Raw genomic sequence first — 14,845 nt, 5'->3', positions numbered from 1 at the left:
TTCTATTTTCTTCTCTCCACAGCACCATCATACCCTGTTCCTGTGTGTCCTGCTTGCAAATCAGCGCCTTGGATTTGTGTACCATTTCAAATAAATTCAATTGACTGTATTTGTGTTTCTTTGTGTCCAAAAAATGTTTTGTGTTTGAAAACAATTAGACCCAGCCTTTAACAGAATACAAGCTTACTTTATTCCCAGTCATTTACCTGCATTAGTATTTATTACTGAGTTTGATTTGATATTTTATAACCACACACACTCAATTGTAAAAATCTTACTGATGTTTCAATGGCTAAATTATGATATTAAGCCTAATTGCTTTAGATTGAATTACAGTGTAGGTCAAACGAATGGCAAAACAAAGTTAATGTCGCACATGATATGTCCATCTTATGAGATGTTTGCTGACGTCTAAAGAAGAGTGAGAAAACAATGCTCAGAGCCATCTTCAGGCACACCACTTGAAGTGACCATGCTGAAGCTCACGGTGAGGGTCATGTCTTCACTGTCCTGGCTTGATTCTAAAGGGAAAAGTAAAACAAAACACACACATATGCAAGAGTATACAACATTACTAACACAACTTGCTAGCAATGATAACACACTGTTAATGAACAGCTGCCTATGGTATCCTTTAGAAACATGATTAAAGGTTTTTAATTTAACTGTGTGCTGTGCTGTTTATGGTACTAAAAGCACTGAATAGGATACTCCACAGTGTAGCCTTCTTCAGGCACACCACTTGAAGTGACCATGCTGAAGCTCACGGTGAGGGTCACGTCTTCACTGTCCTGGCTTGATTCTAAAGGGAAAAGTAAAACAAAACACACACATATGCAGGAGTATAAAACATTTCTAACACAACTCACTTGCAATGATAACACACTGACCATAAAGGGGACGTTTTCAAAGGTCAGTGAGGATCATGGATCATTTCTTCACTGATCTGCCCAAATTAAAAGAGTAAAAAAAAACTGTAAACCACACACATGAGTATACCATAGCACTGCTAACACTCACTTGTAATAATTATTAGTGTTTTTTACATTTTGTTTTGCAGACGAGCAGACAGGGAGCCAAGCAAGAATTCGAGGGTGTGTGGCTGCCATTTCCCCAACTGGCAAGGAAAAGGGTCCATGTCTTTTCCAGTGGTCCAAGACTACCCTCAACCAACCAACCAATACATATAGCCAGTCCCCTGACCACACCGACCACACCTACTGCAAGGTGGCAGGATCCGAGACTGCAGTGGAGCCCAACCCAGGACCTGACGGAGGTGGAACGGAGGAGCCAGAGGACGTCGTCTGCCAAGACTCATGGCCTGTCAGTGGAAACACTATGGTCTATTCTCCTACAGGTCTGACAGACGACGTCATAAGGATGGAGACTGGCCTACCAGATAAGGCCATGTTCAGAAGGGTGGTGGGGCTTGTGCAGCGCTTTGAGGGCTCCATCATATATGCAGCGGGCTGGAGGGTTGAAGGGATGGGGATGGAGTCCCAGGTGTTCATGGCCCTAATGAAGGTTCGACAGAACTACACCCACCTGCACCTGGCCCAGCTGTTCTCCTGCAGCACTGCAACAGTAGCAAATGTGGTGAAGACTTTCATCCATTCGCTACACAACTTGCTTTTCAAGACCATGATGGCAGCTGTGCCCAGTCGCATAAAAAACAGGGAGAGCATGCCTGCATCCTTCCTGCCCTCTGCCAGCAACTGCAGGATCATAATTGACTGCACAGACATCCAGGTTGCAGCTCCAAAAGAGATGGACAAGGCCAAAATGGTCTATTCGGCCTACAGAGGGATGCACTCCTTTAAAGTGCTGATTGGGGTTGCCCCTAATGGGGTGATCACGTTCTGCAGCTCCCTGTTTCCAGGCTCTGTGTCTGACAAGGCCATTAAGAGGCAGTCAGGCCTACTTGACCACCTTGAGGCTGGCGATCTGGTCCTGGCAGACAAGGGGTTCCTGATTTCTGACATTGTGCCAGAGGGCGTATCTGTGAATATCCCCCCTTTTCTCAACCACGGCAAGTTCACAGAGAGTGAGGTGAAGGCAACAAAAGAAGTGGCACGCAACAGAATACATGTGGAGAGGGCCAATGCCCGCATTAAAGATTTTCGAATCTTAAACATGATCCCCTCCCACCTTAGGAGTTCAGTCAACATACTGTTGCAGCTGTGCTGCGCACTGGTGAACCTGCAACAGCCACTAATTAAAGAGATAGGCAGCACCCTTTCTGTCACCTAATATGTGACATTCCTCTACCTCGTTCTCTCTTCTTTCCCTGCTATTCATCTCCCTCTGTAAATAAATGTGTTCTAAGTTTTGAGACAAAAAATTGAGTCTGACTGAATCACTGAATCACTAACTGACCACACCTTTGTACCTTAATGTTACATTTAGTTGGTATAATGTAATGTACATGTAATGTAAAGGTTATTAACTCTTTCCAATGTTTTCTGTTTTTCACATATTCCAACAGATTTTAGCTTATGAGACCTATAGTTTGTATCTGGATCATTAGCTTCCCTGCTTATTAAACAGGTACTGACAGGAAACGCGACGAGAACGCTGATTCACTGTCTCCCAAAATGATTGGAACATGAACGAAAGAACTGATTGAATAACAAAAAAACTAGGTACATACTATTTACAGATTTAGTCCTCTCTACTGACCAACACTGGGAGAATGTGCTGCCGGTAGAACTCCTCAAGAATGAGGAGGTGTTGTCCCCACGCAGGGTCTTTGGGGATGGGGATGGCCACTGTCTCCTTAGTGGTCCACACCACAAAGTAGCACAGGTCCCGATCAGTTAGGTGGAGCTGACCTTGGACCTGGTGCCAGTATGCATGGGTCCTCTTGAGTGCAAAACCCTGCCCCTCCACATTGAGACAAAACGACGGCGACTCGACAGCCTCAGCGATGGTGGAGTTGCGCTGGCTGTATGAGCACTTCACCCCGAGCAGGGCAGATGTTCCAACAAGACCATCAGGTGACGCTCCCAGCATGCCTGATTTGCTCAAAAAGAGTCCAAATCAAGCACCTCCACCTGACAAGCCTGTTGAAAGGCTTTCACCCCCTCTTTCTCATTCATCACACCCCAGTTCACAGCAAGCACGCCTCCCAAATTCTGTCCTCCAAGCAGCCTCTTCATGAGGGATGGACAGGGAGAAGCAGACCGCTGTGAAAGAACCGCTCCAAAATTGCTGGCTGTTAACCGCCACTGTCTGTGCCGCTGCCATTGGGGATTTGCCCGTTACCCCACGGTGGCTGTCTGGATGGCCAGACGTTGCTCCTCATTGAGCTCCAATGAAGCAAGGACTCCCTCTAGCCCCTGGCCCTTGAACTCCCTCACCAGCTCAGGCACCGTGGGAAGAGCCTGATGCTGGGGCTCTGGCTCTGGTGACAACAGCCATGCCATCCCGCACTGCGTCCCCTGGAGCTCTGACCTGAACCAGGCCACATCCTCCACACTGATGTCTCTGGCTAGAGGGTTGAAGGTCTCCTCAACCTGGGGATACAGCTCAGACACCGGCAGTGTCACTTTGGCTGTGGCAGTCTTTTTCCACTGACACTCCACGTCCGTCACGCTGAGCTCCCGCATAGCAAAAATGGCAGTTGCTACTGCATGGCTGCATTTAAAATCGCCCACTGAGCACTCACAGGAGGACCTCAAAATGCTGCCATCATCACGCAGGGAGATCTGTTAAAACAACAGGAAGGGGGTAGACTATTAATTATGTGATCTGGGTTAGGTGGATCGCAATATGCAGCTCGTGTTTAAAAACCCATTGAAAACATCTTAGACGATGGACAACACCAGTGGGGAATAGACGGTTCATAGCCTGTGTGCACTTTGCTATGTGGATAATGCAGTGTGGTTACTGTTACTTGTGTTTTTCTGTTGGGAACAATACATAGACTTTAGGGAAGGTTTAACGTTGCGTTTGATGCATGCTCGTATCGGCAGCTTCATTTAGCTATGAGAGCCACAGCAGTCAGCTGGCTAGCAAAATATATGAGATGATGCAGAGTGGGTTTGGATATATTTGGACTTGCACGTGTTTTGCTGGGTAAAACAGTAAACAGGCTCTAAAGGAATGGCAAACATTGTGTTTGGTGCAATCAATCTTATCGAGAGCTTAAGTTAGCCACTAAAGCACTTGCAATTAGCTAGCTAGTTAGCTAGTGGGTCCTAACACTCACCGAAACCTTGTAACGCTGCTCCCTGCGACTCGCGTGGACAAGACCGATCATCTCCCCATTGGCATAGCTGAAGCTCTCTACATGCCCCGATTTATAATGATTTTTGCCTCTTTCTAGGCTCTTATTCTCCCGGTGAAGTGGAGCAGAGAGATCGCCATGTCTGTTTCAGAGTTCCGAGTAAGGGTGGTGACGTATATCATTCGCGTCAAGAGCAGCGAAGGGCTGTAGTTCACAAAGCGGCCTCACATTATCAAGCTTCTTCGCGCTAAATTGTAGTCATCTTTGCATGGAAAATGATCTTTAAACACCACAAACAACATATGTTAAATTCATGGCACAATTCAAACGGGACCAGAAAATATTTCTTATCTCTCCATTGACTCTCGTAATAATTTTGGCCTCAACTGTATAATTCTCAGTGAATGTGGGAGAGTCCTTTGTGGTCTTGAACCAAATAAGTACTACAGTGGATGACCTATGTGATCAATTCAGCAGTTAATTAAGATTTAAAGTTCTTAAACCTATAACGTGTTGTTTTTATGCCTACATAGGTAAACAAACTGCTATCAAGAGAAGCTGGACACAAGAGGACTGTGCTGCAGTCGAGAGACATTTAAAGAAATGCATAGTGAGGAACCAAGTTCCAGGAAAGATGGACTGTCAGCGCTGCATTACTGCAGAACCTGGAGCCCTGGGAAACTGAGACTGGAAAGCAGTGAAATACTTTATCAAGAACCAGATTTCTCATGAGAATTTTCCCACTCATGTCTGCAGTGCCTAGGCTCCTTTTCCCTATTCATTTACAAACACACACACACAGTGGCAGAGCGAAGCAGGAGCTTGTGGTTCCAGTCCAGTGAAGGTGGCCTGTAGTCAGGGTGGCTACACTTCAGGAGTAGCTTCTCATATTGGAGAAGCATGTTTTTGCCGGCTATTAGCAATGTTGAGAGTAACTGTTGAGAGCAAGATACATTGCCAGTTAAATGTGTATCAATGTGTATGTGAAAAGTGTATTCTATGTTTTCCTTGTTCTTTTAACGTCCAGATGCTCTCGTGTATAAACATATTTGCCATATTACATATTACATATATACCATATTACTTTGTTAATGTGTTTAGTTAATATGAAGTTTAGACTGTGCTAACAAGGGATGTGAATTGGTTTGTGCAGAGGGAAAAAATCAGATGTAGGATGTAGATGATGTGAACTAGGAAGTAAATTCCTGATGCTGATGCAGTCTTGCAGTTTCTTTAGTAATCAAGGATATATGTATTTATTTATTTATTTTTTAAAGTGGACCGCACAAGTTCTGAATGCTAGAAATGGGGGTCCCACAAGTGACTTTAAACTAGAAATGTGTGTGTGCGTGTGTGTGTATATCTGACCAGCATACCAGCAACAGCATGGGATGCTGGTAATTGGATGTTGGTGACCAGCTTCATGAGCACCTTCACCATCAAGACTATGCTGGTAGACCAGCATAATTAATGGGACCTTAACCAGCACCAAACCAGCACTCACCAGCATAGACCAGCATGAAAATCGGGCTGGTCTGTGCTGTTTTTTTCAGCAGGGAGGTTGTCACAGTAAAAAAAAAAACAGCATAGACCAGCTTGATTTCTGTGGGGCAAGGGCAGTCAGGTGTGTGGACACTAAACCTGTTTTGAATGTTTACAGATGTTTAAATGGTTCACCAGCCAGATGATTAAATATTGAACCTGTGTTGCACGTCCACAGACGTCCAAAAGGGGTCCGGACCAGAGGTAAAAATATAAAACCTTTTCTCAATGTCCATCAGACTTACAAAAATGGGGTTTAGACTGATGCACTGAATGTCTCGCTGATGTCACATGTTTGCTGGAGACAACAACAACAACAACAACATACGATAAATGCTTCTCCTCCTTCTTTGGATAGTTGCTTATTATTACACTATATTGTTATTCTATCATCATTCTTTTTTTTCACAGTTATTTATATTTTCAAATGTAGTCTAATACTGTGCCGCTGTTCTAAAAATTCCAGGTTCAGTATCAGTTTATACATAAATGGCACCCAACCCTCCTGGTCGGAGATGTTCCTGCATGGGATGATGTCACTCATAATATACAACGCAGACATGTGCAGTACAATTTAGGGGGTTGTCCATCATGTGGTTTATTCATTTACAGATGTGGACACTTACCATCTTTCAAATTTTGCCATGATCGTATAAATTGATGTCCTCCTCAGTGGGTGGATTACTGTAGAAAAAGTGTTTTTACTGTCACACTGTTAAGGAAATAACCGTACCGCAACAGCCTGCAGTTCTGCATGTCCCTAGCTGTTCAAAATAATGAGTCACATTGTATAGGCATGTCACTCTGTATCTGTGCCTGTCCAGTAAAACACCAATGCCCTGACCAGCAGACCATGGGAGGGAATGTGCTGCAGGTCACAGACAGGTCATTTGGCTGTTTCAGGCCACCTACTGCTGACTCACCCCACCCCTCCAGCCAGGGAGCGGTCAACTGTGTCCACAACCCAGCCCTCTGCTGAGCCTGCATATTTATCAGTATGCCCGCCTTGGGAAGCTGTACACACTGCTTAGTCCTCTGAAGGCGAGACCAAATAAGCCAAATCTTCATTTTACTATCATATATTGTTCCTTTTAAATCAGCTCTGTGGCAGAGCAAACGATGTAAAGCTTTGACCCTAACCCAATCCTGTATTAAACCATGGAAATATTTTATCCATGGTTGTTGATGAGAGTGGTTTCACTTACAACATGAAAGAGCGTCCGTTTAGCTGTTTCCTGTCGTCTTGTAACCGTGCTGTCAGCAACCCCAAAAGTGTCAAAGAAAATGTAATTAATAGGAAAATCAAAAAGTTATAAAGTAATTTGGATCCAAATGTCAATATTTTGTCCCTATATTGATTAATGAATTTTGCTCACTCTTGCCCAGCAAGAAATAGACTTGTGGCATAAGAAAAGCTGTTTTATTTGATTTCACTGAACCTGTAACCATGTGGCTATGAGCTTTGGATCAGGAGCGTAATACAAATTGATCACACTGGTGGGTGCCCCGTCAGCCAGTGCACATTATATGTATGTAGGTCGACAGCTGAATAATTGCTGTGTCCTAATTAAGGGTCTGCACACTTCAAGGACCCGCCCTTTGCAGTCTCACCGAATGAGTGTACTTCGGTGCGCCCTGCAGGCTGCGTCAACTTTTGTTAAATGGGACGGTCTACCCTTCGCAGCATTTCCTGGTTGCGTCACCAGATGTTCCCGCCTCTACTCGTACATCACTGTTTCTGCAGCCCAGGTCTGTGAAAGTGACAAGAAGAGTAAAGTTTGACTGTCAGATCTGTTTGAGCTTCAGGAATTCCTGATTTCTTTTAAGCCTCCTGCTTGTGGAGGAAGAGGAGAAGCGGTTCTGGTTTATCTCCGGCTGAGAGGACTGTGGAGAGGTAAACCTGTTATTGAACCCACAGTAATGTTATCAATATTATCATTATTAGCTAGCTTTGGGGTCATTAACATACCGATACATTACGTTAATGCTGACATAAACTGCTGATCGCCACTTAGGGTTTTATTTAAATTTTAAAGGCATTATTCCTATTTAAAATGTTTGGTAGATAGTTTTGTTTGTTGTAATGATTTATTATTATTATAATTATGAAATTGCCTCTTTCTTAAAACATTCTTAATGACCTGGCAGCCGTGGATCGAGTCAGAACTTCAGACCCAGTTGATGGACGATGTGGTGGACAGAGGAAACTGGACCCCCAAACACCCTGAGTACCGACCCAGATGATGTCCCACTGACACCATCCAGCCCAGCAGCACTGCAGGGACTCCTGCTCAGCCTGTTACTGTCCATCATCTGTTACTGTTTTAATATTGTTCTTAATACTTGTTTTTGTTAATAGTGAATAATAATCTGTAAATAGTTATTTATGCTGTAATTTTGTAAAAAGTTGTAAATGTTAAGACCTTAATTAAGTCCCTGAAAAGTAGCACTTGATGCTGTTTACTGTCATAAATAATTCTTAAGTTGTAAATACTGAATGGAATAGACAACGTGTAACAATAGAACAATATTTTATTTCATGAATTCTATAAAATTAACAACTAATTTAAAAAGAACTCATAAATTAAGTAACTAGCAACAGAAATAATGTAAGGATTGTCCTCTAGAGCAGGGAAGAGCCTCTCCATCCTCTCTGCAGCCTCATGTCCTCCTTCATCCTCCTCTTCCTCCTCTCTGTTTGCTCCCTAAAACACAATGAAATGTAGAAGACGTTTTGTGTTATGTCAACAGACAAAAGGGTTCTAATACATCTCTATGTATATATATATATATATATATATATATATATATATATATATTTCCTGTTGAGTTCCTGCTCTTCTGGGTGGCTGGTATCCTTCCTCCTCAGCATTGTACTGTAATCTCAATGAATTTGCACTCATTTGGGGTACAACCCCCAAAGAGGAAAATATCAGATCAATCCATTAACTTAGCAGTCAATATAATGAGTGGCTTCTCAATTTAATTGATATCAGTTCTCCACTCCAAAGGAATACACAGAATGACTATGTCATGAATATATGTACTGATTAAATACTAACATGAATATTTTAATTCACAAGCAATCAAGATGATGATAGTGATGTGGAATGATGAATGGGGAATGGTGGAAGAAATAATCTGTTTAATATGGATTTCAGTAACTAATGTTGAGGAAGATACGAACATTTGGAGGTTGAATTTCTGTCAGTTATTAAGAATGAACAAAAAAAAATTAAAAAGATGAAGCACAAGATCCATGTTTACCGTTATTTTAGCTTTAGAGGATACGGGGTGTGTTTAGGGTTAGTCACCCACTCAGGAGGCTTTCCTCTCCTTTCATTCTTTGAGATGCTAACTCTCGAAACTTTAAATTATTAAAACGCTGAGGTTTTTTTGCGTGCTGAAAACACATAAATATAAAACACCATAACCCATTAAAATATGACAAATAAGCAATATGTGAAGCTAGAAGTATACGAAAAAAAGAAGGAAACAAAGAAAAAAAAACACATTCATTAGTAGTTTCCTATGTTAGGCAAGTTAATGTTAACTTCATGCAACTAACTGTTAAACAAACAATAAATAATTCTTAACCCTGCTGCTAAATAAATAGAGATTCTACAACATTTGTTCACTAATTATAATGAGATATCTCCTTGTTATTTTGTCTAGATACATATTAATAAAGAAAAATATAACCGTATGTTAACTGTGAGAGAAATTCTCAAGTGACCGTTCTTAGTATAGTGTGCTTACATACGACACTCAATGATAGAAAGAATAGATAAAGATTATTTTTTAAGGTAAAGTTCAATCTTTTTCTTGATGTGCTTACAACATGAGTTCTGTCTTGTGATTCCTATGTGGTTGCAGAGTTTGAATGGCTGTATTCATGTATTGTATGTGGGCTAATGTGCTGTGAAAATTAACAAAAAGGACCTTAGGTAAGGAGGTCATCCAGAAAGGGGTTGGTGAAGCCTCTTCTGTGTTTAAGTGTTTAGACCTTAGGTTTACATGTGACACAAACATTTCAGAAAAACACAAAAATGTTTCAAATACTTTTCAATACAGCTTTATTTTGCTGTCACAAAACATACATCAGAAAAAATGAACGGTATGTATACCAAAACAAAAAGTGCAATTTTAACAAGTGCACTTTTAACAAGTGCATTTTTAACAAAAAGTGCAATTTTTACAAGTGCACTTTTAACAACTAGTGCATTTTTAACAACTGTAATTTCACAACTAGTGCAATTCTTTCACATCATCCATCTTAGAACAACTTAATTCTCCTGTTGCTGTGTCTTTTGGCAAAAACATCAACAAAATCATTGAGGTTTATGCTCTTAGCTCTTTTTGACTCAACACTCAAGACACCCAAGTTGCTCAGTCGCTTATTGCTCATGGTGTTTCTCAAGTGATTCTTGATTAACTTAAGCAAAGAAAAGCTGCGCTCACACGATACAGTGCTCACAGGTAATGCAAGTGCAATTTTGCAGAGTTTAAACATTGTGTCAAACACCTCACCATATAGCTCAAGGAAGACTGTGAGCTCCATCAAGCTCTTTGGGATTTCCAAGCCACTAGTTTTCTTCCTTTCCAGGATTCGCTTAAGCTGAGGTAACTCATATTCTAGATCCTCAGAGTTGCAGTTGTACTGTGAAGCAAAAGCAAACACAGTGTATTTCTCACAAAATGTGGGACTGCATGGATTCAAGGCCTGTATGCCTTCCATTGTAACACAGTTCTCTTTAGAAAATCTCCTCTTTACCTCAGAGAGAAGCACATCAACAACTGAATGAATGAACCTTTACAAAATGACTCCTTGTCCGTGTTGCCCTTTTTTTGAACAATTGGAGTGGAAATGTAATACCCTGCAAGGCTAGAGCTTGGTGTGACCTGACGGCCTGGAGGTGCAGCACCTATGTTGCATTGCTCTGCAAGGGTCACAGTTTTCTCCCAAATCTCATCAAAGAGAACTCCCTCTCTAAGACTGCTCAATGTGTCCACAAGAGAATCAACAAGTGTAACAGCTGTGCCCAAATTGAGTTGTGGAGATTGTAGAACATCTGAAAGAAATTTTACCTCCCCAAAAATCTTGGTGAATGATACAAGAAGGCCAACAAACTTCAAATCTATTTGGCCTAATAGACCTCTTGCCTCCACAGCTCTGTCACCATCTCTGTCTTCTGTCAGTTATTTCTGTCAGTAGTTGTATGATGGCTGGCAGTCTCTCCATCACTGTCTTGACTTGTACCTACATGCCCACCGTGTCTCCATCAGGCTTTGCAACTCTCTTGGGGCTGTCCCCGGAAACATCTCCTGCTGTGCCTCTAGCCACCTTTGGTGCACATACGACCCTGAGACAAACACATACAGCCTCTGCAGAAGAGAAAAGAAACAGTAGGCTTCAGGGATGCTTTTCACAGTGTCCACTAACACCAAATTCAAGCAATGTGCATTGCAGTGAACGTAGAATGCTAATGGAGCCTCTGCTTTAATGCGGGCCTGCACACCAGTGTTTTTACCACTCATTACAGAGGCACCATTATAAGCTTGCCTTACAAGGTGGTTTTTGTAATCAAGGCCATACTTTTCACTTTCACATACTTCTCCTTCATAATACTACCTAATTACAAAAGACATCTGTTCCTTCTTGCTCATGTCTTTTGTTTCATCAACTAAAATGCCCAAAGCGTCAGTTTGGGAAACCTCACTAATTATTGAGGTGTGGACCATTTCTGCCAGACAGTCGATTATCTCATTCTGTGTGCTATGCGGCTGTGTGCTATGCGGCAAGCTGCTAGCTGCCAGCGTTTGCTTGCCGTCCAGGGATGGTGGCAGAGAGAAGATTCTGGCAATGGAGTATTGATTAAAGTTTACAAATGTGGCTTCTTTTCAGTTGAATTTAACTTACGGTGAGTGATGCTGTGGCGCTCAAAATACACTGTTCGGCGGCACTGTTTCTTCTTCTGCTTCTTGCGTTGACTTCCCGTCAGACTGCACGCCTTTCAGTTCATTACCGCCCCCACAGGTGGAGATTTAAATTACAGTTCCCTAATGAGCCAGCACCTCAGTCAGTCAGGGAAAGTGATGGGAGCACTGGGGGGGCCAGTGGGGTGGCCAGCAATTTTCCAGGGGTGGCCATGGCCCCCCCTGGCTCCCCCGTGGCGTTGCCATTGCAAACATCTACAAAAGTCTTAGGGGTGTACTCACTTTTGTCAATAGTAATAACAGCTTCAGACAATAATGGCTGAGGGAAAGGATGTAATCTTCGGCTGCTGGACCCTCTGCCCCACCATTTCACAATCATCTGTCTCATAAACAACTCTATTTTACTGCATGTTAAATAAACATATATTTGGGAGGAGGGGCACTGCTGCACAAAGTTGTCAGTCCATGGATCAGGCAGGACAGTTTATAACTGTAGTCTATAACTGCAGCTTTCAGGTTTACTGATTAAATGTGCCATGATATTTGTTATAGTGACATAGTGAAATTAGACTGTGTTCATGGAACTGTTTAAAATAACTGAAAGCAGCCTATCAAATCATAAAATCAGTGTATGAACACTGTGAACCCCCTGACCACACCTAATTTTAAGACCGAGATGCCTAGGGGTGCACAGGTGGGCGCAAGCACAAATTTGCTATTTAAACAAAATGCGCTGGGTCATTTTGATTGGGTCTAGCCAGATAAAGATCTTTGAGTGAGTTGAAGTTGTGCATTTGACCACAAGATGTCATTTTTGTGATGGCTCCATATCTGAAAATGTTCAGGGCCATAGACTGTACAACTGTACCAAGTTTCATGCATTTATGAACAAGTGAACAATTACTTTAACATATAATAATAATAATAATAATAATAATAATAATAATAATAATAATAATAATGATGAGATGATGATGATAACAATAATAATAATAATAATAATAATAATGATAATCTTCCAATCTTCTTTGGTATTCAAGTACTTCTGTCAAATCCTGAGGTGTTTTTGTGCTTATTGTACGGCTGCAGTATGTATCTTTCTTGAAATGATCAAACCAGAGGGTGCAGGAAGTTGCTGTAGTGGTACTTCTTCTTGGTCAGGGTGGAGTCAATTCTGTGCAAGTGTACACCTCCAGAGGCTGCACCCTATAGAGCAGGCATCACCAAATGGCTGCAGCAACTCCAGTAAATACAACAATGACTTCACTCAATTGAGCCAATCAAATCGTTTGTTTAACCTGCGTGGCTAGTACACCAGAGAGAGCAAGAGAAAAGAGAAAGACAGTGATGAGAACATGGCTTGCTCCAAGAGAACAAAGTTTGAAGTGGCCATTAATGAGTCATTGATGAGTCTACAGATGGTACTGATAATGCCCAGCTTTTGGTTTATGAGTTTTTTTCACAGAGATAAGAAAGAGCTCTGTGAAGACCTGTTGGGTGAAACCCCAATTGAGCCACATACAAGAGGAGAGGACATTGATGCAGCAACAAAGGAGATGTTGAGAAAGAGAAGTATAGATCTGAAACAGGTGGTCTCAGTCACCACAGATGGTGCCCCTGCCATAGTGGGAAGAGAGAGGGGGGCTGTGCCACGGATGAAAGAGGACAACCCTGATCTCATAGCTTACCACTGTCTCATCCATCAGACTGTTCTGTGTGCTGCTCTTTTAAAGATTTTGCAGAAGTGATGAACACAATGATGAAACTCATCAACTTCCTTAGGACATTCTCATCCTTTCAGCATCGCCTCCTGAGAGAATTCCTGGAAGATGTTGAGGCAAATGCCAATGACCTACGGTCTATTCGAAAAGAAATAGCAGCTTTCCTAGAGCAGCTCCAAAGTCAGAGAGCAACAGTTTTCACGTTTTCTGCAAGATGAGCACAACATGGATATGGTTGTTTTGTTTGGTTGACAATACGTCACACCTTAATGAGCTCAATTTAAAGCTGCGGGGCCAAGACAATTCAGTTGCCGATTTGATGACAGCTGTTCGATCTTTCCAGGGGAAGCCGGACATTTTCAAAGAAGATCTTCAAGGAGAGTGTACACACTACTGTTTAGATGAGGTACGTGTTGAAGTTCACATTGTTACTGACATTTTTCATATTGTCAATTACCTATAGCTTAAATTCTATCAGGAGGTTCCTTACATATGTTTCTTTTCCAAAGGAACCAGCAAGCTCATTCCCAACCATCAGCTTCCATTATGCAGGGAATCCCCTTCTTGCTGCGAAAGCATCAGTAAAGATGGATGGAGTCACCATCACAAGTGGGGAACTGGATGTGCCACAGACTCTGCAGTGTCTGCTTGAGGTGTATTTCCTGTTTCGCATGGAGTACCCCAAACAGATGAAACACACACTGTAATTTGTAGAACATTATTTGTTCAAACTAAGAAATGGTAAGAAAATAGTGCCTATTCCAGTTCTCAAATTATACAATCAGCTTTCACAGTGAGTGATGAAATTGATGTAAATAGTTGTTTTCAAACAAAGTTTTTAATTAATTAATTAAAATGTAATTAAAATCTTTAGCCTACACTTCTTTTGTTTGTGCTGCTTGAATTTAATCTGTCACCATTATTCAATAACATTTATTGGTAATTGCCCAGTGATTTCTTAATATTTAAATCTATCTATCTAATCTACTTTAACTGAAATTGAAATTGCATTTTTATTTTATATGTGGTGCTGATATATTTTCATTACTGTGTGCATGGAGTGTATGCCAAAATGATGCACTCATTGACTCTCATTGTAGAACTATCTATTTTAGCTGCTGTTATGTGATTTTGCCTGGTTTATCACTGTAATATTTGATATTTTGTGATGTAGCCTACAATTTATATTGTGTATAGTAATGTTTGTATACGGTGCAACTACTTTTTGATGTTCAATACAGTCCATTTGAAACCATCTCTCTTTTTTCTTTTCTTCAATCTGCAATAGGTTGGTAGTGACGAAGGGCTGACTTTATGTTATTTAAGTTTTAAATATTAAAGGTTATTGGTTATTGTATTTAAAGTAGTAGTAGTAGTAAAGTAACTTCATATCATGGTAATTCTGCAGAATTATTTA

General features: G+C 41.5%; 1 protein-coding gene and 1 long non-coding RNA gene across 2 annotated transcripts in view; both read left to right on the top strand.

Annotated features, from left to right (window-relative positions):
* The window catches only part of LOC115574631 (uncharacterized), a 41,177-nt gene extending 38,880 nt beyond the window's left edge, over positions 1-2,297 (top strand). Inside the window, exon 2 of the mRNA XM_030406285.1 lies at positions 1,061-2,297. Coding sequence (XP_030262145.1) covers positions 1,339-2,250 — 912 coding nt within the window. The 5' untranslated portion in view covers positions 1,061-1,338 and the 3' untranslated portion in view covers positions 2,251-2,297. The remainder of the gene's footprint in view (positions 1-1,060) is intronic.
* An 11,058-nt stretch (positions 2,298-13,355) lies between these two features.
* Positions 13,356-14,683, top strand: LOC115574474 (uncharacterized). The gene is made up of 2 exons (XR_003982501.1): positions 13,356-13,834; positions 13,938-14,683. It is a non-coding gene; the product is annotated as an uncharacterized LOC115574474 (long non-coding RNA).
* Positions 14,684-14,845: the final 162 nt, after the last annotated feature.

Source organism: Sparus aurata, chromosome 22 (genome assembly GCF_900880675.1).
Source record: "Sparus aurata chromosome 22, fSpaAur1.1, whole genome shotgun sequence".
Taxonomy (NCBI): Eukaryota; Metazoa; Chordata; class Actinopteri; order Spariformes; family Sparidae; genus Sparus; species Sparus aurata.
Note: the sequence above shows the minus strand (reverse complement) of the source record. Positions and strands in the feature narration are given on the sequence as shown.